At 41.6% G+C, this 25,768-nt stretch overlaps 1 protein-coding gene across 2 annotated transcripts in view; it reads right to left on the minus strand.

Annotated features, from left to right (window-relative positions):
• The window catches only part of STARD13 (StAR related lipid transfer domain containing 13), a 111,833-nt gene that overhangs the window by 17,151 nt on the left and 68,914 nt on the right, over positions 1-25,768 (minus strand). For both annotated transcript variants that reach the window (XM_066313163.1, XM_066313164.1), the window contains exons 2-6: positions 18,543-18,614; positions 16,424-16,505; positions 9,484-9,547; positions 3,274-4,643; positions 1,608-1,781 (exon numbers count right to left, since the gene is read on the minus strand). In XM_066313163.1, the coding sequence (XP_066169260.1) occupies positions 1,608-1,781; positions 3,274-4,643; positions 9,484-9,547; positions 16,424-16,505; positions 18,543-18,614 (1,762 nt within the window). The remainder of the gene's footprint in view (positions 1-1,607; positions 1,782-3,273; positions 4,644-9,483; positions 9,548-16,423; positions 16,506-18,542; positions 18,615-25,768) is intronic.

A 25,768-nucleotide genomic window follows, 5' to 3' on the forward strand; every position in this document is an offset into this window, starting at 1 on the left:
ACCCAAACCCTCAGCCTTGGATTTAATGGGCTGCTTTGGGGCTGCATGACTTCTCCCTCTGACCACGAACAGCCAACCTGATTTTCTCAGATTAGATTTATAACAGATTACTCTTTTAACTTTTCCTAATGACTCATGTCAGTGAGGTCAATCTTACATGTATCTGTTTGTCCTGGGTTGTAGTATAGGATGTATTCTATCACCATCTCCATGAACTGATGAATCCAACTGTTGGAGCAGTGCTCTTCCCAGGCCCCCCTCCCTCTGGGCTATCTTCTGTTAATGCCCATCAATGTCTTGCCCATGACTCACAGATAACTCCCTCCAGAAGTTATCTCTCTTTAATGGGCCGTCAAGGACCCACTGTATGACTCATCATCCCATTGTGAGATGCTCCACCCACAGGGAGGAGCCAAGCATTCACACCTGGATATAAGCTGGGATTTGGGACAGTACAGGCAGCCCTCTTCCACTGGATTCCCAGAAGACCAGAGCTGCCAGATCTGTCTACAAGATCACTGCTTCAGGAAGACCACCTCACCTGGACTGCTTCCATCACCCTGCTCAGGTTGTATTCTGACTCTGTCAGTGGTCTTTTTGTATTACTGCATTTGTTTTATTTTACCTTTTTTCCCTTTTCTTCTCATTAAGTTGTATTTCTGACTTGGAGCCTCTCACTCATTTTACTTTCAAACCACTACACTATTGTATCTATTTTTCCATTTTTGTAGGAACATTTAAACTTACATAGCTCACAGATTAATTTAGTGAGATTTTGGGGAGGTGCTTTGAGCATGAAAATCAATATAAATATAAATATATTGTAATATATATTTACAATATAAATATCAAATATATTGTATCTGGACTGGGGGCCTCAGTGTATTAGAGAAAGATTCTGTCATCCTTTTGATTATTTCTCAGACACTTTTAAACCCTTATCTATGCCCATTTTTATTTCTCATGTACCTCAATCTGCTGGGCCCACCAGGGTTTGTGTACCATCAAACATGCAGGTTTCTGTAGCCAGTTGCTACAGAAGGAGCCACACTGTGAGGATTTCCATCCATGTGTGCTTCCCTCCACTCCCTGAATGACCAGGTAGCTCTAACAGCTGCCAGGGCTGCAAGCTCCCTCTGACACAGGTCCAATGACTGCATCTTTGATTTCTAGAGAAAAGTCCTTATCTATATATAACTATCCTAATCCTTCTTTTAAAGCACAAAAAAAGCAATATCAAACACATGAAGCAGCAGCTGTTTCTTTTTGAATCACCAAATGAATTCTTGGTAGGACTTACTGTAAACTTTTTCTACATTTTAGTCATTCTCTCCTACTCCTGTTTATTTTTCTGGAACTGTAGTATTGTTCAAAAGGCCAGGCTAGTCTCTCTGTTACAGCACAGGAATGAAGTCAGATTTCCAGGATCTATTTCTGACTTTGCCAACGAGCCACTAGGCATTTAATGGATTAAAATGGACAGTTTCAAATCCTACACTTGAAGTCAACGCTTCCTTCTAATTGTATTTACTTACTAACAGAGTACCAGAATTAGAATAAACTATTTCTTTCCAAAAAGTCTCCTTCCAGTTACCAGTGGTACTCACCAGGTCCAGCCATGTTTGTTTGACATGGAGTACTTTTCCATGATGGCAGTGAGACGAAGCAGAGAGAATTTTTGCAGTAGATTCAGCTGGGCTGCTGACTGGTTGCTGATGTGAAGCGATGCAATGGAGCGGCTCAGGCGATGAGAGATTTGGAAACTGTGCCATCGTAATTGCCTTGAGCAAAAGAAACAAGACAAAAATCAGAGAACTGCTTTAGTTGGGCAGAAAAGATGGTGTTCTGTGAGATAGAGCTGGGCAATATATAAAACATACATAAACACATGTGATGGCGTGTGGTGTGTCAACTGAAAGAAAACATACCTTGGAGATAAATAAAACAATTTAGTCAATCTCTTGAATTTTGGAAATGCCCAAGTTTTGTCTTTTTAACATTAGATTCACAAGTGGATGTGGGTCCTGTCCTTATACTTGGCTAAACAGTGCTGCCTGCTTTGGTTTTTAGCCCACGTGCTTCCAACAGGATGTGGGAGATTTAGATACAGATGTTCTTTGCTTGACTCAGAATTGGCATTTGATGTCTAGTCCCTCACTTCCCAGGGGACTGACCTGACCACTGAGGTATTTGGAGATGAGGTTCTCCAAATATCTCTGTTATTAAATGATAAAGAATTTTTTTGAAAAAGGATTAAATCCGTGTCACCTCAGCTAGAGCTATAACCACCAAACTACTCACATCTAGATGTACTACTCACATCTTTTTACTCCAATGCCCTTTCTCTATATACTGGATTAACCAGAAAAAAGACCCCTAATTTTATTTTCTTGTTTCACTAAATGTAAGTTCTGGCTCAAATCCTAAAAACTTTGGCACTGCTCATTTACTCAATAGTTTCCTCCAGTTCACTTTCACCTTTGTGGTGGTGGAAAGCAGTTAGCAGCAAACCATGGAATGGCAGAGTCCTCTGTGAGGGTGTGACAAGACTGACAGCAGATCAGAAAATACCAATATTATGAGAAATACCCATATCATAAAATACCAATATTATCAAAAATACCCATATCAGAAAATACTAGGTATGTTCTCCCTGCTTTTGCACTTATAAAACCACTATATACAACAGTTTAGACCCACAAAATCTTTTGCCCAGGACCATTGGTACTTGGCTCAACAGGAGCTCATCATTCTGACTTAAAACAGGTCTGTAAACTATTAACAAAAATCCACTTTTCATTTCATTAAGAAGTCAATCATCCACCATCATTTCATCCCACCCATGTGAGGGTCTGAGGCAGAGTAGGGAAGTTCTCTTTGAGCACAAAGGGGCACAATTTTAAAGAAGATGAGTGCATTTGTAAAGTGCATAAATTTACAGATTCATAAAGACATGCGTGCCTAACTTAGAAGACAAATTAGAAATACATCTTACAACATATACAGGGTCCTACTACGTAATCAATGGATCAATGGATAAAAAATGCCTCAGCTTGCTCTATTAAACCAGTCCTGCATTGATTCCATGTAAGAATCTCCACAGAAAGAATGTCCCTTCCCTCAAAGTCCCATCTTTCCCTGGGAAGTCCTCATCTCCTGAGGAGCACTACTGTAATGGTACCCTGTGCCTTCTGACTCCCAAGTTGAGAACATCTGCTTCATCATATTGCATTTCACAGTCTGTGGATGTGTATGCAAAATTTTGCTACTTACCTGCTTGGCCTTGTGAGTGATGCTCCCACCCCAGAATCTCTCCTGTCCCTAACACCAGTGGCTTCAGATTCGTTCAGGGATGTTCCATCTCTGTCCATGTCGCTTGGGGTTGTCCGGCCATCAGACACAGAGTTTCCTTCAAAATCCAGAGTGATCTGTGTAGGTGACTGGAAAGGCAATGATGGGGATTCCCTGACCGACACATCACCAACAGGCAGACCTGGCAACACCTTCTTTGACCAGCCATCTACCACCTCCTGCAGTCCATTAACATGTTGCAAAATGTCATCTAACTGAGGGAAAAGGACATCTTTCTCTATGTCCAGGAGGTCCCCAGTACTAGCATACAAGTGGGAACCTGGCACATTGTCATAAATACTAATCCTGCTCTCTTTAGGACAGCAAGCCATCAGTCCGGATTCCTTTGGAGTGGAGCAGTTCTGCTTTCCCAAAGAGATGCTGCCTGTCCTCCAGTTTACACTGCTACTGTTTTCTGTAGGTGAGAGGCTTTCAATAGAAAGTGCCTTTGGGAATGTCCCTGGTTTGTGATCCTTGGGAATGTGCACAACCAAGTTCTCTTGGGAATGAAATTCATTTTTGCGGTTTTGGTCCACCACTTGCCGTAAGGCCGTTCCTGCCAGAACATCCAGGTCCTCCAGGTACATCCCACCTCTCTTGTTTGCTTCATGGCATTTGCGTTCCTTCAAACACGGTGTGCTCACCCCACTGCTGCTGTTTTCAGACTGACTGCTGTCACTGCTGGATTTGGCAGAAAAGGGAAGCCCTTGTTTGACTGAATCTTGCCCCAGATTTTGGAGATCGCCATTGACTATCTGTACGCAGTGCATGTCTTTCAAGGATTTTGGCTCAAACTGCAGAACTGGTCCACTGATCTCTAAAGGACCTGTTCTTCCTGAGCCTTTTAGTTTTCCATGCACAGCTTTTGCTTTTAGTGTCTCCATGCGTTTTAGAAAGGTTTTTGCTCTGGCTCGTGTTGGATTTTCATTCTTCAGGCTGTCCTTGGGGGACAGGGCTGTGTTTATTGCAGTGGAGTCCTGCAGCAGGGTGCTGTCCACGTCATGATGGGCAGAGCAGTCGCAGGCCTTCCTGGTGGTGCCAGACTGACTCCTGTTGTCACTGCCCCCACTGCTCTCGCTGTGAATCGATGAGACCTCAGGCTCGCTCAGGTCTGTAAGGACACTCTCACTGCTTGTTGTGTTTTTCATTTTAATGTCCCCAGAAGAGCCATGTCCGTCGGATCGGTGAAGCAATGCACCAATGTCGTCCACCCGAGACCATCGTCTGCTGGTTCTTTGGAAAGTCCATTTATTACTGATAGCACAGAGGTCTTCTTCATCTGAATCTTCACTCTGGAAAAGAAAACCAAGTGGCACATGTTAAAATTGTGTGCTTTAACTTGATATTTGAACTAATATGCTTAGGCTGCTCCAGGCGAGCAACAGGCAACAAAGTCTCTCTGAACCAAGTTTATGGAAGACTGGTCATCAGTCCTTTCATAACACCCTCTTTCATTTAATTGTAAAGACCACAAACATCTTAACAAGAAAGGAATAAAAGCCTTCTCCTTGATGATACCTCTTGGCTTCCATGGACTGCCTGTGCACTGAATTGTGTAGGGCTGATGCCCACAGTGACTGTTTAGGAAAAAAAAAAAGAGTTTTGAAAGGCCAAAGTGAAGGATTCCTGATTTGCAAGAGTGGTGTTAAGATACACAGGGAAGTAGCTGTGTACTACATCAATGTGAGCTATTTGAAAATCCGAGACAGCAAATATCTGGTGCTGCACGTAATTTTGCAGTGAGAACTAAATAAACATCTATAAACTTCACAGGCCAGATACATCTAACAAGATTTATGTTTCAGGAACAGAACTACAGATAAATTACCATGATGCTTAAAAGAACAATAAAAAAAAAAATTGGCAGTATTGCTTAGGGTGTGTCTGAGTGCAGGCAAGGAAAGCAGAGAAGGCAGCCATGGGTTGTGGGCAGGAGGTGCAGCCAGGCTCAGGCTGGGATTGGGCAGCATCTCCGTCTGAGGTGAGCTTTCCTACAGTGGGAACCACTCTCTTCACTGCTGTCATCATCAGAGGCACCCCAAACTTGGTGACCTGAGGCTGCCCCACTGTCTTGGGCTTCCTCCAACCTCTCCTGAGGCAGCAGCAGGCCCACAGCCCCTCCTCGGTTTATCCATCAGCTGGAGGTGTGCAGAGCTACGCTTATGTTTAGGCAGCTCCAGGAGCTAACTCTGCAATGCAGAGAACGTGTGCCTTGAAAAAGAATTTAGATAAAAACCTCACCCTACAACATTTTTCTCATCTGTTTGCTCAAACAAAAAAGATACATCTTTAGCATGAAGCCCACTGTTGATAATGAGTATCCTATTCCTGACTTTGAACTGGACCTATACTGCATTATTCTTGTGCATTTGTTTTAAAGCAGAACAAACTAACTTCACCTACATGACATCCAAACAGCTCTTCACGTTCTTGGAAGCAGTATGAAGGCAGTAAAATATGACAGGCTGTCAGACTAAAATGAGGTGCTAAACCAGAAAGACTATTTTGGGACTGGAAAAATTCTCATTTTAAAAGTCTATTATTAGAAGTATTTTTATATGAAGTTTCGACGGTAAAGTTATCTCCAATCTCTGACTAGAGCTTTGCTGGCCTGTCTAATTGAAAAATGTAAACCAAATTTTACAAGAGCGCCCAAAACCTTAAATAATGTGAAACCTCAAAAGCTTGAGATTGGGATCAGTAGCATGCCAGGTCTCACTGATGCCATAAACTTTTGCCAGTTTATCACTTCAAGTCAGCCAGATGTTTTAGATTATGTCCAAACCATAAAATAAAATAGAGCTGTGAAATTTTTGGTTTAGGCATTCTGCTTTCTTTTGTTAACGTTGAGGTGTGCAGTGCTTCTGTGAGTTTACAGGAATGAATGGAGATCCTCATTCTGTGGCTTGTTACAGAGAAAAATCGAGCACCTATTTCACCTAGTGAAATATGAGGGAAGGGGCTAGAAAAGGCTAATATTGCTTTGGCCATTTTGTCTGCAGGAAAGAAATGGCATATCAGACAGCTCTGCCTTTGTTTTAACTCCACAGTTTGCTGTATGCATATATGGACCAAAGGACTGCACAGCGTCAGGAACTTAAAAATCCATTTATTGTGGTCTTAGTAGTGCCACAGAGTGGATATTTTAAAACCACAAGGGTACGTAGTTTTAAATATTTAGCAGTGGTAATTATATCTACAAAGCATACCACTGCTGAAGCGTTGGTGGCACCAGCCAATAGGATAAACATATTTTTAAAATTTGTTCTACATTGCAATATGCCAAAGGGACCTTAAAGAAGATTCTTGGCTGACACAAATCCCTGTAGCTGCACTGACATTACTGTATGAGCTGACAGGATTTAGCCTGTATTTTCTACAAGCTGGAATCGATTAAAGTAGCCAGAGTGTAGAGACATTGCAAAAAACACTGAGAGCACAGAACAGAAGACAGAAATAAAAATAATTTCAATGGTAAATATACTTTAAATCAAAAGTCTGTGTTTTTTTTTGTTTTTGCTTTGTTTGAGGGGTTTTTCCGGTTTGTTGCTTGGGTTTTTTTTTTTTTTTTTTTTTGACAAAGCAGAGATGAACAGAAATGGATATTGGTAGTAAACAAGTTTTTGCCTCTAACCACAGCAAAGACACGATTACATTCTACCCAAGAGTTACTTATAAAATACAGAGGCTTTTCAGTGTCAAAATTTTCAGCTCGATTAAATAAAGGCTTAGATTTGGGTTCTTTTTAATCGATAAAGAAACATGCTTGTGTTTCATCAGAAGCAAAATCAGGCAAATATGAAATTAAATATCTGGATGCTGAAATACTGCCATGGTGACTCACTACAAATTCAGCTGCACTGTGAGTCCTATGACATACTATGCTTTTCTTTTGATGAAATCAGTAGAAATTCTGGAAGCCACGAACATCCTGAATGACCCACTGTTCTTGTCAGACATCTGAGTGTCCTGACAAATGAAACAGTTCCCAAAAAAATGTTGAGAGCGCTTAGCCCACTCACATGTCACCAACTAGGGGGACAACAGATCAGGAGAAGGTCTGAAAGCAATGATTCATCTGACACAGGCAGAGCAGACATTTTGGAGCAGTGACTGTATATTTCTACTGACCTGGGGTGAAATCAAGTGCATGGCTTTGGAGCATATTCAAAAGTCCAGTTAATACCATTATGTTTGGGAAGATGAGAAGGGGCAAGTTTCTTGAGGAGTGACTGGTAACATTTGCCAAAGAGAAAGAGTTTTTGATTCACAGATTTGTAATAGCTGATTTAAAATAGTACAGCTATTTGACTGAGGGTGAACTTGCCCGAAATACAGAGGGATGCTAACAAAAGGCAAATAGTGGATTTATTTGAGGTGGAATTCTGCCACATTTTTCCAGCTGGGGGCAGGAATTCTCATAAATCGACAGCTGCAGAAGGCAGTTAATCCAAAGGCTAATCTCTGTCTGTCCAAATCGCTTATGGACATATTTGCAACACATACGTGAGGATTTCTGTTTGCATCTTGATGAAGCCAAGGAAAGACAGCAGCCCACAGTGGGAATGGTCTGGGTGGGAGAGTGGGTAGTGGGGAATGCTCACGCTGTGCTGGCTTTCACAGGAACCTTGCCTGGCAGCTTGCTTGGCCATATTTTGGTGAATCACTCAAGCAGCTGCGCTAGTCCTGTGCATACCTGTTATGCTGAAGCTCCAAAGCAGGCTGATTTCGCATTTCATTGCTCAGATCACCATAGAGACTATTAGGAAAGGCGTATCTACAGAAAAGATTTATTTAGTTTGGTGATCAAGTTCAGACCCAGTTTCTGGCTTTTACACTCGCATTTACATTTCCTCCTGTCAGCAGGCTCTCCTCCCTCTTCTTCTCTCACCCACATTCTCTTCTACTTTCAGTTACTGTGTATCTGTGGACTAAAATCTCCTCCAATTCCTCTTTGTCTACATTCTTCTGTGCTCAGCTGCCCTGAGGCCTTGTGCAGGTATGGACCCAAATAGCTTCTGTCCCCTTAGAATTGTACCAAATAGGGCCATGTCTCTTCCACCACAAATTAATGGTCATCTGCAAGGAGAGCAGCTGAGGACTTCAGTCCATTCAGAACAGGAAAGAGTGGAGCAAAAAATTAATAACAAACAAAACAAAGCAAGCCCCCAAACCAACCAACCAACCAAACAAAAAACCACCAAACCCTCCCTTTTTAACACAACATAAAACCCAAGACAAGAAAAACCCCATATGCACGAAAAGAAGTCCCTGCAGCTCCAGGAAATGGACAAAATAGAAGCTAGAGAGGCTAGTACACAGAGAAACAAGCAGACATGTGCCAAAGCAGGATATCTGGACATTAAGACCATCCTCTATTCAAGTTCCCTCAAACACTGAATAGAGTATGATGAGACTGAATTTGCAAAGACATCAAAAATGCAGCTCTTGGAGGCAGTTTTTAAAAAGCACTAGACAAACACTCCAGGAAGGAAAAACAGAAACCAAGATTTCTCAGAGCTGACAGTTACCATTGTACAACACTCAAGGACTTTGGGGGATTTGTGACCAGAAAAACCAAACGTTCAACAGTTAATGCTGGACATGCTACGAAACTCTCAAAATCAACAAGCTGTTTCTGCAGCACTCACTGAAACCCCTTATGCTCAGATAATACCCATGTTACACAGGAGTTTGTAAGGATGAGAGTTTATTTTCATATTCTTAACTGGGAAGAAGTCAGTACAAGAAACAAAGAAAAGATGTTATTTTCATCTGAGCAGCTTTCATTTTTTTCTGAGCAGGATTTTCCACTGTGTACACATATGGCATTGGCAAACAAGCCAGTCTAATAAAGCTTTACTGTCTGTTCACCCACTAACTTTAACTGCACGCATGTAGAGTTTAAGTACTGTGTGAGCTCTTCTAACACACATAGCATTTATTCACAATTTCTATTCTATTTGTGACTTCAAGATTCAGCAATTTACATTATCATGCATCCAGATAATGCTGACATGCATGTTCAAATAAAAGAAACTTAACTTACTTTTAAGAGCATTGCTGAATTAAAGGCTAAATTGGGGTGGTCATGTCACAAAAGCCAGGGTATATTTCATGAAGTTCCCTTACCTTTTTTCTTTGGAAGTTCACATCGAGTTTCATTGAGGCGCACTTGTTCAGTGTGTTCAGTCGTCTACAGGGCAAAGCAAATTCAAAAATTAGCAGCCCCTGACTAAAGGACATGATTTTTTTGCAAGTTCAAAACATTTTCTCTTATCTTACTGCAGGGTGCCAACCGCATATAACAGCATCAGAAAGGATACTGCTCATCTATTCCAGCTATATGACCACTGCATGAAAAGGGACCCTTAGTTTCACTTTACTTGATAACCAGGTTTGATAGATTGCTTTTTAATTCATGGACATTTCTGTACTTAATAGGAAACAACTATAAACAAACACCTGTGATAGCTGGGGAAATGACAAGAGAAAGAGGTGAGTTCTCTTATACAACATAATTGGTCTACAATGAGGATTTCAAAGCACAGCTGAAAGACCAAACAAAAAACCAGCTGCAGTTCCTCACTTCTGGCAGTTGGCACCTCCTTTGAAAAGCTGATATAAAAAATTTCCAGCTTAAAAGTTTCTCCAAAGCCAATAGTTTCTCTTCTCCTGTCTGTGGATCTTATACACAGGTTAACACATCCAACATGTAAAAAGTATTATTTAAATATTTAAATATAAGTCTTTATTTAAATATTTTTAAATAAATATTTTTAGCTATTTTTGACCATGTTCATACTGATGTTACCAGAGTCACTGTAAGGCTTCTGCTCCTTAAATCTGAGGCTATCCTGTGATGACAGTGAGTTGAAATAATAATCTGTGTGTCTCTGTGCAAGGACAGCCAGAGGACAAGTAAACATGCTCTTCCAATAGAGAACCTACTGTGGTAATGATAATTGATTTGGGTTTATTTATACTTAAAGATCCTGATCCATGAAACCATCCAACTTCTAAAAGCAGAGACTCAAAGTTAAATATGTTCGACTTTGAAAATTTTCTATATCAAGGACTGAATTTCAAAATAAAGGGAGGTAGAGTGAGAGCCACGTGTCCACAGCACTCCTCTGTTGGCTGCCTGCATCTCCTGTGTCTTTATAGCAAGACCTGTCTCTGTTGCTTTTGGGTTGCAGGGAGAGGTCTCTAGAACTTAACAATGGAAATACATGTGATAAGTTACAAGGACACATGAAAAAAAGTATCAGATCAATAATATAATCTCTCACATAAGAAGATTATGGCATTAGCATATTCCTCTGCAGAACTTCTAATACTAGAATACCTTCCAAGTTGCCATCACTAACAAAGAATCGACCCACAAAATGTGGATATTCCTTAAAAAAAAAATCCTCTCTCAAAATATCACCTGCTCATTTGCAGATCAAATATTCCTCCCTAACTCAAGCCAATAAATCTGTTGTGCTGCATCAGAAAAGTCCTGTCCTCATGGTATTAATTTGAGTATAATGTATGCACAAGCACACCCTGCATGCATGATAGCAATGCTGAAATAAATTCCAGGGTTTGTGGCTGTGTAGCTATATCTGCAGCCTTCTGCCCACAAATCTTCTTCTAGGATTACATCTATTATTGCAAAACTCCTCTTTTGCCCAAACACAGATTTCTCAACCCAAAGTGGCATTTTCTAGGGGCCCTGGGGCTGAATAATGTTCAGTGCTTCATTCGAGCACAGAATGTTTAAATGTGTGTATCGATATCAATTCCAAGTACACAGAGGCACAGATACATTTTCAAAGGACTCCAGCCCAGCTTTCGATCTTTGGGGACAGCTTCCTCTGAGTGGTGAATATTGGCTAATATTGGAGTCCCTGAACCTCTTTGTCAGCTGGCTGTGCTGAAGGGAAAAGTCTGTAGCTACATTTCTACACTTGCTCCACCAAAACCAAAACTACTTTTTACTGGGTGCCAGGGAGTTCAACCCCAGGTTTTAAAATCATCCCTCTACAAGACATTGGTATGTTTTTTTAGGCTCTTTCAGGGCTGTGGGAAGATTTGCCAGTGAAATTAGAGAACTAATGATCATATCTGTGAGTTTGTCTGGTAATAGCAGCTCAAATCCAAGCCAGTTTGTTCCAGCTTCTTTTGCCTTGTTGATGTTGCCAGTGGTGGCAGAAAGAGGTTCTCATCAGTTTAAAGTCGTCAAATGACTGACAACCAACTTCTCAGCAAGTCTTTTGAAAAGAAAAAAACCCAGAAATTTCTCGCTACAAAGGCTGTCACCAGTGTCCCAGCTGAAGTGCGAAGAGCACTGCAGTTTTATGCCACTGCTTAAAAACATGGGAAAAGAATGCTTGTTTATAATGTTAACAAAACACAAAGTCTGGACTTGAGAAAAGGTAGGGAAAAACACATTGAATAAACACAGGAAAGGTGGCCATATAAAACTCAAATATTCTAGAATGCATTTGAAGGTGTATTTGGAAATTTCTGCATTTTTAAGGGAAAAACTGCAAAACATGTACTACAGCATTTTTGTGATGTTAATTTCATTTCTTCTCCAGAGCATCACAAGAAGTCTAACACTTTGAAATAATTCTTACAAAGCCAGCAGAGATATTCAGGTGCCCAAACAGATGTTTCTGGTGCTATTTTAGATCCCCATCAGTATCAAGCCTGGCCTTCAGCTGTTGCAGGTACCTCAGTCCAGATAACACATGGAGAAGTCTGGCCTATCTGAGGAGATTTAAGATGGCCATAGACACATGTCCTTAGGGCTCTGAATCCCAACCCCAGAGCTGTAATTGTTAACTCTTATAAAAGAAGTTCTTCAGAAGCAGGAATTTTGGGGGTTTTTGTGCATCCTTTACAGCACTGAACAGTGTTTACAAATAAATACAAGCTTGTAGCTATTCAGGCTCAGGCCAGCTGCAAAACCTTGTGGGGGACCTGCTGTCCTGCTTTAAGAGCTATCCAAGTAATAGGGTGACAGCTCTGAAGTGAGTTTGAGTTCCAGGAGCATCCCTGGACCTGTTCTGCAGCTGCTTTCAAGCAGGTGCTTTGGAATGCAGCCAGGGCCACAGGCCAGTCATAGAGGAGAGGCATCACGGGGAGGACAAGCATGGACAAGCATGGACAAGTGTCTCCCGCATCAGCAGATCTGCAAATGCCCTCTCTTATGGATTCTGATCAGGAAAACACACTATGTGGTTGTGTAAATGCCTCCCTGAGGGAACCACAACATTATTTCTTTGCTTTATTGTTATTCCTAGCCAAGTTTAGGTGCTGAGTACACACGTCCCTGCCTGGCTTCTTCTGGTGCCATCAACTTTGGGAAGAGGACATCAGCTCCTGATACTGGGCTTTGCTGAGGTTTCAACTCTGAATAAGAGTCCTCCCAGCACAATTAGGGCTGGTGTGCAAGGCTGGCACTGGCATGTCCCTGCTCCACCAGTTTCATGCATGGAGAGAATACACTGTTTTCCAGTCTTATCCCCTTTTCTTCGCAGTTACCACTGAGGGAGTTACCTTGTAGGCTCCAGGCTCACGTGAGATGAGTGATCTCTCCTGGAAGTCAGTGGGTGCCATTCTACTGCCTCCAGAGCAGGGCTTTCTGTCCCGCATATGGAGGGCCAGGCTTATCCCCCAAAAGCACCCAGAGCAAGGTAACTCAACAGATAGTACTGACTGTACACTCAGCATTTCAGAATTCTGGTGGGAGGATGTCCCATCACATACAGCAACCTTCACTTTGTTTATGAGCTGTCTAAGAGGCAACAGCTAGGGAAAAAAAGGCTGCTGACTGCTTGGCACAGCTCAGATTTTAAGAGCTTGGTTTAGGGAACTGTGTATCAGACTGTTATATACTTGTTCTTCATGTTCTTAGTCACTTTATTTACGTGAATAAGAAAAGTACAATGTGGCTTGGCTTCTCCTTCTCACCCTCTTATCACAGCAGCCACGAAAGTTCTCAGAGCAGAGTTGGTTGCTGCTATTTTGGAAGCAACACAGCTATAAAATTTTCATGCTCAATTATTGTTTTGGCAGGCTGACAGCATTTGCCTGCAGATTGCCTGGCAATTCTCTATTGTTCATTACTCAATAAAATCTGAGTGGAATGTCTTGATAGATATGCCTCTAACCCAAAGGCCTCAAATTTGGTTTTTACTCTGCCAAATTTTTGAATTATATTGTAAACAGCAGGAATGTTAGAATATCTCAAAAAGGTCACTGAAATCTTTTACAACAGGGAGTCTTAGACTTTCTGACTAAAATACTACCAGCTGCCTTAAAAAAAGGTTCCTCTTCATTTGTGCCTCATGTTGTCTAGTACATTTCAATGCCAGAAGAAAACTGATTATAAAATGAGATTGAGGATCTGATTTCAACCCACAAGAGCAGAGAAATTCAGTGTCTATGCTATTATTAGTCAGGGCTAAAACTGCTCAAACTGATTATCCATGCTGGCATTTCAGCTTTAAAATTATCTTCCCCCCAAAAAAGAGAAGCCCATTTTGTTCAGCACTATGTGCTGAATGCACTATTAGTCAGTGTGATGGCTTGGTCACGCATAGCTTTAAGGGCAGCTTTGAATGCCTGAAGAATGGGAGTTTGACTGCCAACCTGAGAATCAGTGCACACAGAAATAATAACCAGCCTTTTTAAACTTTCTCTTTCCTCCAAGTGCATCACAGCCTGCAGCTCTCATGTGGTACATTGGCATGCACCTTGCAGTAACACCATCGCAGAGCAAAGGAAGGGCAGAGAACTGGCCACAGTGATCAGCTGAGCTGTGAGGATTTCCACTGGAAATCTTGGAAGATGCAGGTTTGATAGCTCATAGAGTAACAAAGCTGGTACTGGGGCAGCAGCTGACACTGTTCACTGTTTCTGATGAATCTGAATCTTGGCATTTGGTACAATGGCTTTTTACGGCTTGCTTTCAGCGAAGGGTTTGAAGCTGATGAATTACATCAAATTAAGTGTCTGCAATCTGAAAACATAACCTGTACATAATGCTTGTATCTCTAATATTATGAGGAGAATATTTTAAAAACTCCTAACAAAAATTCAAGTAAATAGGTGTTGTCTTATGAATAAAAAATTTACAGAAAAAGCTGTTAAAGAGTCATAAACCCATTTATCTTTAAAGTGTGGAAATATCTGTGTCTATGCTTTTTTCTATAGGTCTCATCAATGTCCCTTGACTTATGCTAATGTAAAGCATTTTTTCCCATGACTGCATCTATCCAGCTGCTAGTTAATTTTCCAAACCCTCATATTTAAATTTAAGAGGAAAAACCCCAACCCAACCAAGTCTCTAGCTTCTCAGCTTGCAAAATAATCCTCATAAATATATCAACGTAGTGTAAGTGTAGGTGTATCTGTGAGTCTACAGAGAGCCTGGAGGAGCAAGAGATGAGCTATTCCCATTTTTAGCTGTGTAGGTGTTGGATGCCTGGTGACCAAGCCTGTAGCAACACCATTGCCAATTACTCCAGAGAAGAATGATTAGGGAGAGTCACAGAGCTACGAAGTGACTATATCTCACTGTTCTCTCTCACAAGAAAGGGGCAAGAACAGACATCATTCTTGCATTTTTAAATGGTCCTTTCAACTTTGTGGTAAAGGGCAGAGGGGAAGAGATCTCAATCTCCTCTATTACTTTCCAGTTCCCAAACTGCAGCGAGGTATGTCTTCCATCATGCCAGACTGAAGCAGGGGGATGTACATATGTATGGGAAGAAGGTTTCTCGGGTGTGGGCCTAGCAATCTCTCTCAGCAAGCAGCACAGAACAGCAGTGGTTCAAGTCTGAACTTAATTCTGTTCTCAGGCATCTGTGAGAGAGATCACTGTAGTATCCAAGTCTTTCCTACTGGTTTATCTTTAGACAAAATGGCTACTACACAGGAAAAGAGAATGTTCTGTTCCCCATAGCCATAACAGACAGCATGAGAAGCCACAGGTCTCGCTTGCAGCAGGGGAGATTAGGAAAGCAATCTCACAGCTATGCCAGAAACTACTTGGATCTGCCAGGAAGTGAGGCATAGCCTGGGATGGAGAGGTGGAGTAGATGAAGTCTCTTCCAGCCCTATTTTTGGTGATTCTCAGAAACCTTCTCTGCATTCCTCCACCACAAACTCAATAATCCTTGCAATGTACAGTATGATGTGGAACAGCATCTCCTAAAGCCATCTCTGCTGACTTTAGCCACAGTTGCAGAAGGGGAAATAGAGTGTTGTCCAATTATCTTGATGTTGGTGTTGTGAAAGTTTCCATAACATGCAATGAAGCCTGCTTGATTAAGGGCTGGACACTCCTTTGTCCTGACTTGAACAGGAGAAGAGCAGAACCCAGCTTGAGCTGAGCACAGGGGAAAGAAGAGGGGAACAATGTCTCTGCGATGTGGTTTTGCACAACTGCCACAGAATTGCTGTGTCTTGAGTCCTGGGGGACAGGACTTGAGCAATGCAGTATGGTATAGTTATCACAGTACAAAAAGCAAGATAAACAGCAAACACAGGACTCCTGGGAGGGGCAGAGCACTGGTCAGTTGTAGCATCTGTAGTACTGGGGGGTCTGTGGTACTGGGTCTGGTCCCACCTCTGTTACTGGTCCCAAATGAGAGCACTAAGGGAATCACAGCAGCATGAAAAGTGTGCCTGCTGCCAGAGAAAAGGGCTTGCTGAATTCTCTGCAATGAAGTTTCATCTTTTTGCTGGACTTAGACATAATAGTTATTAATGTGCAACTCAAATGTGACTCTCATTTATTCAGGGTTTGCTTGCTCTACTTCTAGTTCTTAAAATGCATCTGTTTCAAATCCAATGGATTTGGGTCTTCTCAAATCATGTGATGCTTTCTGTGTGTAGTGAGCCTCTTACTTCAGCATCTTCTGTAAGAGAAATTAACTCAGAATGGTGGCACTATAGATCTCATCACTTAATGCACCTAGACAAGCACATATTTCTACTGCTGCTATGCCAACAGTTAAAAATCAGCTCATGCTTTTAAATTATCAGAAAAGAAACGTTGAGTGTTATTTACCTGCAAAGAGGTTCTACAAGGTCCTTGTCAAGAAAATCATGATCTTTCTTTACTGCAGCAATGTCAATGGGAAACTGGGAGTCTGTAAAATGAGACACAATGTTAAGATGACTGCTTGCTACTCAAATGAAAAAACATTGTCTATATCTAAATTGCTTTGAATGTGCTTGCTTACTGAAATCTAGTATGACCAGTTTCACTCAGCTCTGGTTCCCCTCCAGCTGTATCTGTGACCCTTTCTGACAGCACATCGGGGTTTTTTCTGTTAAAGGTATAGCTGAATGTCCAGTGTATCAGAGTGACAGCAAAATTATTTCATTTTGTCTTTGAAAAATACTCAGTTGTTAGCTGTTCATTTTCACCTTGCATGAATAGATGAGATCAGGGAATTACCACCACACTTACTTTATCTACATGAGCAACAAGGTTTTCCTTCTCATTACAGTGACTTAATGAGTTATTTGCCAGACAGGCTTTGCCAAAGCCCCAGTAATGTTCTGTGTTTTTTTTTTTTTTAACAGATCCAAATAACAACGATTTCAAACAGAGGGTTACTCAAATAACAGTCAAAAAAATCCCCACAAACAAACAACAGACCAAACAAACCCCAACTGAATTATAATCCCCAATATTAGCTAAAAAGAATAGTATGCTGGAAGCTGACATTTGTAGTGAAAAGTGACACAGCTCTAACGGTGGGACGGGTTCCAGTGCTGTGGCTGCTCTCCAGACTGTTCTGCCATGCTTACATACCTCAGCAGGATGTTGGGATACAGGAACTTCAGCCAGCATTTTCAGACACTACTGCTCAACACTGACATAATAGATGCCTGTGAAAAGCACCTTGTTTTCAGACACATTGGCTGTCTAGAGCAGATATTGACTGCATGGGAACTGCTGGAGCCCAGCACAGGTTGGTTTTTTGGAGAGAACATCTCTTTGATGCAGGCAGCAGGCACTCCTTTCTATGGTGGAGTCAGTATCTGTCATACTCCGAATACAAGGCAGACACAAAAGCACTGGCTACTCAGGGACTGTGGTAGATACACATTTGTGTCAGTTTTGGTCTTAGTTCCTTGCTGGATTTAACAGAGTCTACCTGCCTCCTGTGGAGCCACCTGAGCAACTCTGAATGGTCCCCAGGCACCTGAGCAGCCCAATAGGAGCTGTCACCCGAGCCCTGATGGAGCTCAGCTGGCCATGGGGGTGTCCTCAGCATCCCACCCCCTGCCATCCTCAGCCCCACAGGAGGGGAGGGATGGCATCCGAGCTGACTCCCTGCAGACTTGGCTCTGACCCATGAGGCTTCTTGCCCTCATTCCATGCGTGGATCTGTGCTGCCTCCAGACTCACGCTGACCCTGGAAGGAGTCCAGAGGTGTTTGGCAGAGCTGTCTTTTGGCTAATAAGCCTGAGTGGGCCTGAGCTGGCTCTGTGTCTCTGGCAGAGGGAACACACAATTTGGGAAAAATGAGGCTCAGCCGCAGTTTCCCTCTCAGCCCTGAGCCTGGGGAGAGCGAGAAAACCCCAGCTCCAGTCTCCAGACTACTACTGAACACAGCAGCAGTGCAACCGCTCGCCCTGCCCTCGGGGATACCACTTCCCTGGGCATGAACTTTGCACCTAGGAAGGGGACACCACCATTTCCACTGAGTTAGCACTGAACTGTCAGCTTTTCTTACTTTGCAAATGTGAAGTGCAACTCATTCACTTTCGGTAACTCTGTGGAGTTTTTCAGTCTTATTTTTGGCATGATTGAAATTTTCAAAAACTTCTAGTGTTTTAATCTTATTTCAGGCACAGTTCAGAATTTTTTTAGAAAATAGATTTATATTTTAGATATTTTGTAGTTGTTTTTATTGACATTTGAGGTTTACACAAGCTATGTACCTCTTTTTTTTTTTTTTTTTTTTTTTTTCTTTTTTTAAACTTCCCATGGCTATGAGGGTAAGAATCTTACTGTTCTTTATGCACTGGTATGATGCCAGCAGCTGAGGCTTTGTGAAGCATCCAGCCATGGCCATAACTCAGTCAAATGTGGAGCTGGCTGACTGCAAGCTCTCCTGGCGAGGGCCCAGTGCACTTTCAGAACTGCACAAAGAGGAGAAAGACCTACTTACCCTCATAGAACTGAGCATATTGGGGAAATCCAGCTGCACGTAACCACTCACACGCTTCCTTTGCCTCGATTTCTGGGGAAAAAGAGGAAAGAGAAAAAAGTTCACACTTTGTTATTTTGAATTGGAGGTTCTTTCGATTACAAATTAAAAACAAAGAAATTTGGAAGGATCTGTTTGCTGCTAAAGTACTGTCATCACTTTGAATCACATCAGAGTTTATAGCATCAGAAAAGAGTCCCTGTAGGAAATCTGCCTGTCTCCACAGGACTCTAGGGTGCACAAAGCCACTTGGTGGCTGGGATGAAGTGTTAACCATCTCCTTGCAGCAGAAGTTGCTCAGCCAGGTTTGTGGCTCTGTGATCTACCCTCCCCCAAGGGTAAGTTGCTGGTAGATGGGGTGACAGGGAGCAGGCACTGCTTTCTTTCCTGTTCTGACATTACTTGCAGAGCAGAATGCCGCGTGAAATCCATGGAAAGCTCTGCCAGGAAAACCCTAGTGGAGGTGTCATGATAGTGAAGGGACACTTTCAGGGGAATCTCTATTTCTAGCAAGCTCCGTGGGCTCATATTCTGGAAAGTGGTGCGCTGGGTCCAGCTCTGCCCAGCACCTGCACTGCCTGCATGTGCAGCTGCTCCCAGACCAGCTGGGGGAACAACTGAAAACAGAGGATCATCCACACAAAGGCGGGTTTCAGGGGAAACCTGGGAAACATCTTTTTGCTGTCCAAACCCAGATCAGGATCTACCACTTGAACAGTTTTGGTTTACAGGATCAAAGTCAAAGCACGCGTCTGTACCTCTTACATTTGCAAAACATGAACAAAACCAGAGTGTGCAGGTGTTGAAGAAAGTAGACATTTTATGTTGCTTATTAATCAACTTGAATGATCCAGTCAAGGGCTTTGGCACATTTGTGGTTGTAAAATCTAGACAGCTATAATACAACACTCTAACTATAAAGCAAACAATGGGACTGGAAGAAGATGATCAGGATCAGTTGCTCTTCTTCATATTTTGCCTTGCATGTGAAAAAAATTCCAGTTGTAAATCAGTTTTCTACTACAATGCATTTTTATAGGTAAGAGAAGCTGATGTGAACTTTTGCCCATGTAATTCTGTTCAGATCTCTCATCATACCCTTAATGACTTTACCCACTGAAGCTCAGTATAAAATCTGCTTTGAATATACTCTGTAGTGTGTGACCTGCACACCTTTCTGATCCCCTAAATAATGAATCACGCCAGCCAATTTTGTAGCAGAAATCAAAATTCAGAATACAAGGTCTATGTATCAAAAGCTCAATTTCCCAAAGACGATTAGACGGCCAGGAACAGCTCCACAATGGTCACATTCATTAGCAGTGCTGAAAAGGATTTACCACCAGGTCTTCATTTGCTTTGACATTAGTTCATGTCAAGGCCAAAAAACAGAGTATGAAAGTACATTCAGTTCTTGACACTGCACAAAAGAATAAGCAGCTTACATAAAACGTGGCTCTCACTACAGCACATCTGTGTGCTGAAAGCACATCTCTATTATGTTCCAGTTAGACTATTTCTATTAAATGCTTGGAAAAAAGACAAGTCTTTATACTATTTTTTTTCCTTTTGCTTAATTCAATCTCATGAAACACAGACAAATCAATCCCATTTCAAAATGTATTTTACAACTCAGAACAGCTGTACGTACATTCTAGCTTCATCTGGCCTGGAAACACAACTGACAGAGGCTGTGGGTGATGGAGAATGCTACCATTTAATGCTCTTATACGCTTATCATATTTCAGTGGTTTTTTTTTTTTTTTTTTTTTTTTTTTTTTTTTTTTTTTTTTTTTTGCAGTTGGCTGCTCAGAGGAGCTTGCTGAGAAATATTCCTGCAGCCCAAACAAGGTCTAAAAATCTCAGGTTGCAATGGGTGAGTAATTGTAGGGAATAACCAAGAAAGTAGATCTCACTTTTTTCTGGGGTTTTGTTTATAGTTTTTTGTGGTGGTTTTGGTTTGTTTTTTACTTTTTTTGGTGAGATTGTTTGAAACACACTGTATTTCATTAACTATCATTGACTGATTAACTGCTGCCTTCAGAAGTTTGACTCTATATCCTCCATGAAGGCATTTCTGGGGAGTATTCTTGTTTTCTGAATGACTACCTCAGCCTTGAGTAAGATTTGCTAAGCTTCCAGGATACTGAGTCTCAAGACACGTATCATCTCAGTTCCCTCCCATACCTCTCCTTCTGGTCTTATTCAGAGGACAGCAGGAAAAATGCACTAGGCTGCTGGCACAGCCCAAAACAAGACTTTGCTCATACAAGTGTGGTCCCGCAGGCTAAGGGCACCTGTTCCAGCCATTCCCCTTTTGGTCCTTCCTACAGTTTAGGTGAAAAGGCACAACAAAGGATTTACTCCTCAGCAGACATCAAAGGTGATTTCTAATATTTTGCCCTGGGCATCTAATCCAAATAATAGTTCAGAATGTAATATAGGTGCTTTTATTACTGCACATGGCAATGTTTGAACAGTAATTTGGCATGCTGAGTTTAACCTTCTCTTTTTGTGCCCATATTCTAATATTTGCCTTTTCTTACTTTGCAGTGAAGCATTAGTGAAGACTTTTTCGGGAAGAGATGTGCAGCACCAAAAAGCCCTCAGTGAAGCTGTCAGTGATGGGTGGTAGAAATACTTTCGGCAGTGTTGTCCCAGTTCTGTTACCATGTCCAGGCTGATACAGGTGTTTGATCCTGCCTGCAGCAGATGCACTGTCTTGGTGCAACACTGAAGGACTTGGAAATGCACATGTGTTCATAGGTGGCACGAAGGCAGTTTGTCAACAACACAGAGAAGGGCTGTCACGTGAGAAGAGTGATTTCAGAGAGGACATGGCTCAAGGCTGGCAGGAGGCACAGTTCCTCCAGTTCCTACCAGAAGCACATGAGCCACCACAAGCAGCATCTCCCTTGGATGGACCAAAAAATCTGTTTGCCCTAGCACACCTGATTGGGGGGGAGGGAGGGGGTTTGTTCTTAAGCACTACTGTTCTGCTCTGCAGCTGGAAAAAAAAAATAGGGATAATTTTCCTACTGCTTTCCATCTGCTTGGGCAGCAGTTAACAACAACCATGAATTATTAAGGCTAGATAATAATTCAGTCCCAAATATTGACAACTGTCAGTATGTCTCAGACTTCAATTCTAAGGAGCTTTTTTCAGTTTCTAGTTGAAGCTTGGAATAAAACAAATTTCTCTTTTCCATTTCATTTTTCTACTAGTAGTGAGTTATAATTCAGAGCAAAATGAGGAGAGGGGCTCACTCAGGAAATGTGACAAGTATTCAGAGCACAGCTATGTCTTGGCTTTGAGTCCATCTCTAGCATTAAACAGGTTTGAGCTTGTCTCCCAGAAACCATGTGGGTGCCTCTGGCCATTCTTGGGCTGAAATGGACACAGTTGTTTGCCATCTCTCCTGCTCTTCCAACACTTTCTCTGATTCTTCACAAACTGCTTTGTTTCTGCCCAACACCAGACAAACAGTCTAGCAGCCAGCTGCCACCAAAGGGGACATCCTTGCCCTGCCTATCTAAAGTCAGCTGGCTGCTTCTCCTCCTTCCTTTTGTGCCACAACAGCTCCTGGATAACCCTTCAGACGCCCAGCTCAACCCCCTAAGCTGGTAGAAAACTAACCCTCCAAAAGTGGGAATGGTCTGCTGTTGGATTAGAAAACCGACTCAAATCCTCTAAGGGTTCTGTTTAATCTACATTAGTTGCATTTTAACAAGCCCAAGAAAGTCAAACCACTGGAACAGCCCTTCCCTCACATGAAGAAGCACAGGAGAACTGTCTAAAAAGTTGTTTGGAGAAAAGGCTCTGTCAAGAGAAACTTATGTAAATAAATTAATTTTCTGGCTTGGAATCTTATCACCATCTACAAATATCAATGCTAAAACCTATTTATATAGTCCTTTACCTTTTCCTGTCTAGATACCAGTATTTAATCTTATTTCTGGCTTTCTGCCATTATATCTGTCTCTTCTGTCTTCTGTTTTGGTGTTTCTCCCTTTTCTTTAAAACTACATTTTTATTTAAAAAGCAGATGTCTCTTCGCACAATGCAGTGAAAGATTTGGCAACCAGAATAAATAAGGTACATAATTACCCCATCTATTGTGTTTGTCAACTTTATGTGATAACCTTTGTTGTACCTCTTCTGTAACAAATCACTGTTAATGTTCATTTTAGTATTCCCCCTGTATTGCTCACCATTTCAATCCAATTTACTACATTCTGATAAAATATCTGGGAATGTTAGAGAAAATGATGAATCACTTAACTGGAAAAAAGTGCATTTTATTGTGAAGCCACATCAGTGAGCAAGTGATTAGTCTGGTGTCACTAACCAAAGGTTACATCAGCTTTTGGACCTTGTTATACTCTTTCCTACAAGAGGAGGAAAACTGTTGGGAAGAGTTTGTGCTGCATCTTCCAGAAAAAAATCTATCTGGCATTCTAGGGTCATTTTGGAGGCTCAGCTCAACCCAGGGTTATAAAATGCCTTTTACTCTCAGGAATTGCTGTGGACTTCTATGGAAGGTAAACCAGAGAACACTCTTGGGGAGGAAACACTGATGGTATCTTAGACCTGAGGCAAGCTCCAAGCAGCTGTAGACACTGAGACAGCCTTGTCTCACAGGTCCTGCTACATCCCTTGTGTCCCATAAACCTGTCAAGTCACCAACAAGCAACGTTACCCCCTGATGTATTCCCAGAAGAATGCTAATGAGGGAAGATTGGCCCTTTTCAAAACTGAACTTTTTGAAAGTTCAGTTCAGGCTGAAGCTGTATGAGAACCTCTCTAGCATGTTTCAGCCGCTTCTTGCAGCTTAGTCTGAGATACTGCAATGATTGCCATGACTCCCCTGGCCCTACATCTCACAATCTTTAGGATATTTATCTATGTTACTCTTCTTATTTTATAGATGGGGATTTAAAGCACTTCAGAAATACATAAGCAGGTTAGAGGTAAGGTTGATGGGAATTAGATGATTGACACTTATCTGGGTATAAAAATAGGGCTATTCCACTCCTCAGTTACCCTTAGAAATCTAGTCTGCACCACCCAAATTCAAAGTTCTGATACTTAAATGCATCACTTTGCCATCCCTAGGCTACAACGTAACATTAAAGGCTGATAGGTTTCCACTGAGTGGCATTTGCAAAGTTTCTTCTGAGCTCAGAAATTAAATTACAGTAGGGTGTAAGGGTGCTAAATTGGAAAGAACAGGAATATATTTGTAAATATGAGAAAAGATGACTTTTCAACTCTCATAGGTATTTCACAGTAAAACAAGGGCTCACATGTGAGCAACCTGGTCTAGTGAAAGGTGTCCCTGGCAGCTGCAAGGGGTTTGTAACCTTAAGGTCCCTTCCAACCAATGCTGTTCTATGACTTTTTGATTCCATGATCTACAGCTTGCAAGGAGCAGGTTAATACCTTAATTACTGTATTATCATCTCACTTCACTAGTGCAAGCGGTTGGTGGAGAGCATGAAAAAATTAAAAACTTGTCATACTCCCTTACGGAAAAATCCCCGTGCAATTTAATAAAGACAGATACAATTTTCAGTAAACTTTCATGATTTTAGGTAGAGGTCTAATGGTTTACCCCATTCCCATCTACTCTGTAGGACTTTTCCAGAATAATTCCAATAATAACCCAACAGCAATTGTACCATGCAGCCGTAAAATTACCATTTATAGTGCAAATACATAATATATAAAAGAAACCCTAAGCATACAATAAATTTATATGTTTTACTGCACTCTGGTACATACTTGTAAATAAATCCTGATAATAAGGTTTTCAAAAGTGGAATTTCATTGGAGTTATTTTATATCATGCCATATAATTAATATTAGAGATAAGGTTATGTTTTGCAAGGAAGGGACAAATAAAACTGTCGAAGTGTTATTTTAGTAGTCCTAAACCTTTCGTGGAATATTGTGGTACTAGTAATATTACAATAAAATATGGACCTTTTAAACTACTGTGGCTGAATATAATTTAAATGTCAATAAAAAAAGATCTTTCATGAGTAGTTCCTTTATGTGGAATTCTTTACCCTCAGTGAGTAATAGTCAAATGATGTCCATTCATGCTCTGACTTCTTAGGTTGAAAGTGAGAAGCCTGATTATTTATGGACCTGAAGAAAAAATAAATCTTGTATGCTGAGAGATTAAAAGAGTGTGACTGTTTACCTTGGAGAGCAGATGAATAAGGAAGGGCTATGCTAAAATCAGGGGTAATACAAAAACAGGAAATTGGGAACTACTATTCTCTCTACACATGGTACAAGAGCAGGGAGATCAATAATAAAGAAGGAACAAAAAAAGAAGGAAGGGAATCTGAACTGACATTGCTACAGGACACTGGTATCAGGAGATGAGTTGGAACTGGAACCTCATCTGCCTACACACTGCTACCACCACAGATTTGGAAAAGAATTGTCCAGAATGGAATAAATGAAACCAAGTTAAAGACAGTGTTATGAAAAGGCTTTTTCCTGGTTTGACGATCAGCTATTGACACTTCTTGTACTCAAACACAGTGTGGGGCTTACAAAATGTTTCTTTCAAAGACTACAACAATCGTTTTGTTCTCTACTGAAACCAAATTCTGCACAGCCCAGCTGGGAGACTTCTCATGAGCCTTTTATCTTCAGCAAGGCTGCATTTCCCAAGGAAAAAATGTGTGTTATTCCAGCAAGGAATTAAGAAACTACGTCTCCTAATTATGAGACGTGAGAGGATTATGCTGAATTGCTTTCCCAAATTAATGGGATACTGGTAAAACTGTTAGATCTGAGATTTATAGCAGGTTCATGAAAGCACAAAATTTACCGGTCTGGGAACAGTGTCTGTATTAGTATTTTTTACTAGTAGGTATCATTAGAGCTAGGTGTATAACACAGTGAGTTCCCTCGTGTAAACAACCAGAAGGTGGCTGTGCAAACAGCAGCAGGGAAATCAGAGTCTGCAGTGCAGGAGAGACCTTTGTGCAATGTGCTTCACTCCACATGCTCTCTAAGCTGAGAGGGGACTTGCAGTGGCCACCGAAGCAGCCACCACACCAAGATAGCAGGCATGCAGGGACACAGTAAAGACCTTAGGAGTAGGAATGTCCTGAGGGACTCCCACTTCAGAGCCATTAGCCACTCTACCAGGCAGCAATTACTG

The sequence above is a fragment of the Sylvia atricapilla genome, chromosome 2, assembly GCF_009819655.1.
Source record: "Sylvia atricapilla isolate bSylAtr1 chromosome 2, bSylAtr1.pri, whole genome shotgun sequence".
Taxonomy (NCBI): domain Eukaryota; kingdom Metazoa; phylum Chordata; class Aves; order Passeriformes; family Sylviidae; genus Sylvia; species Sylvia atricapilla.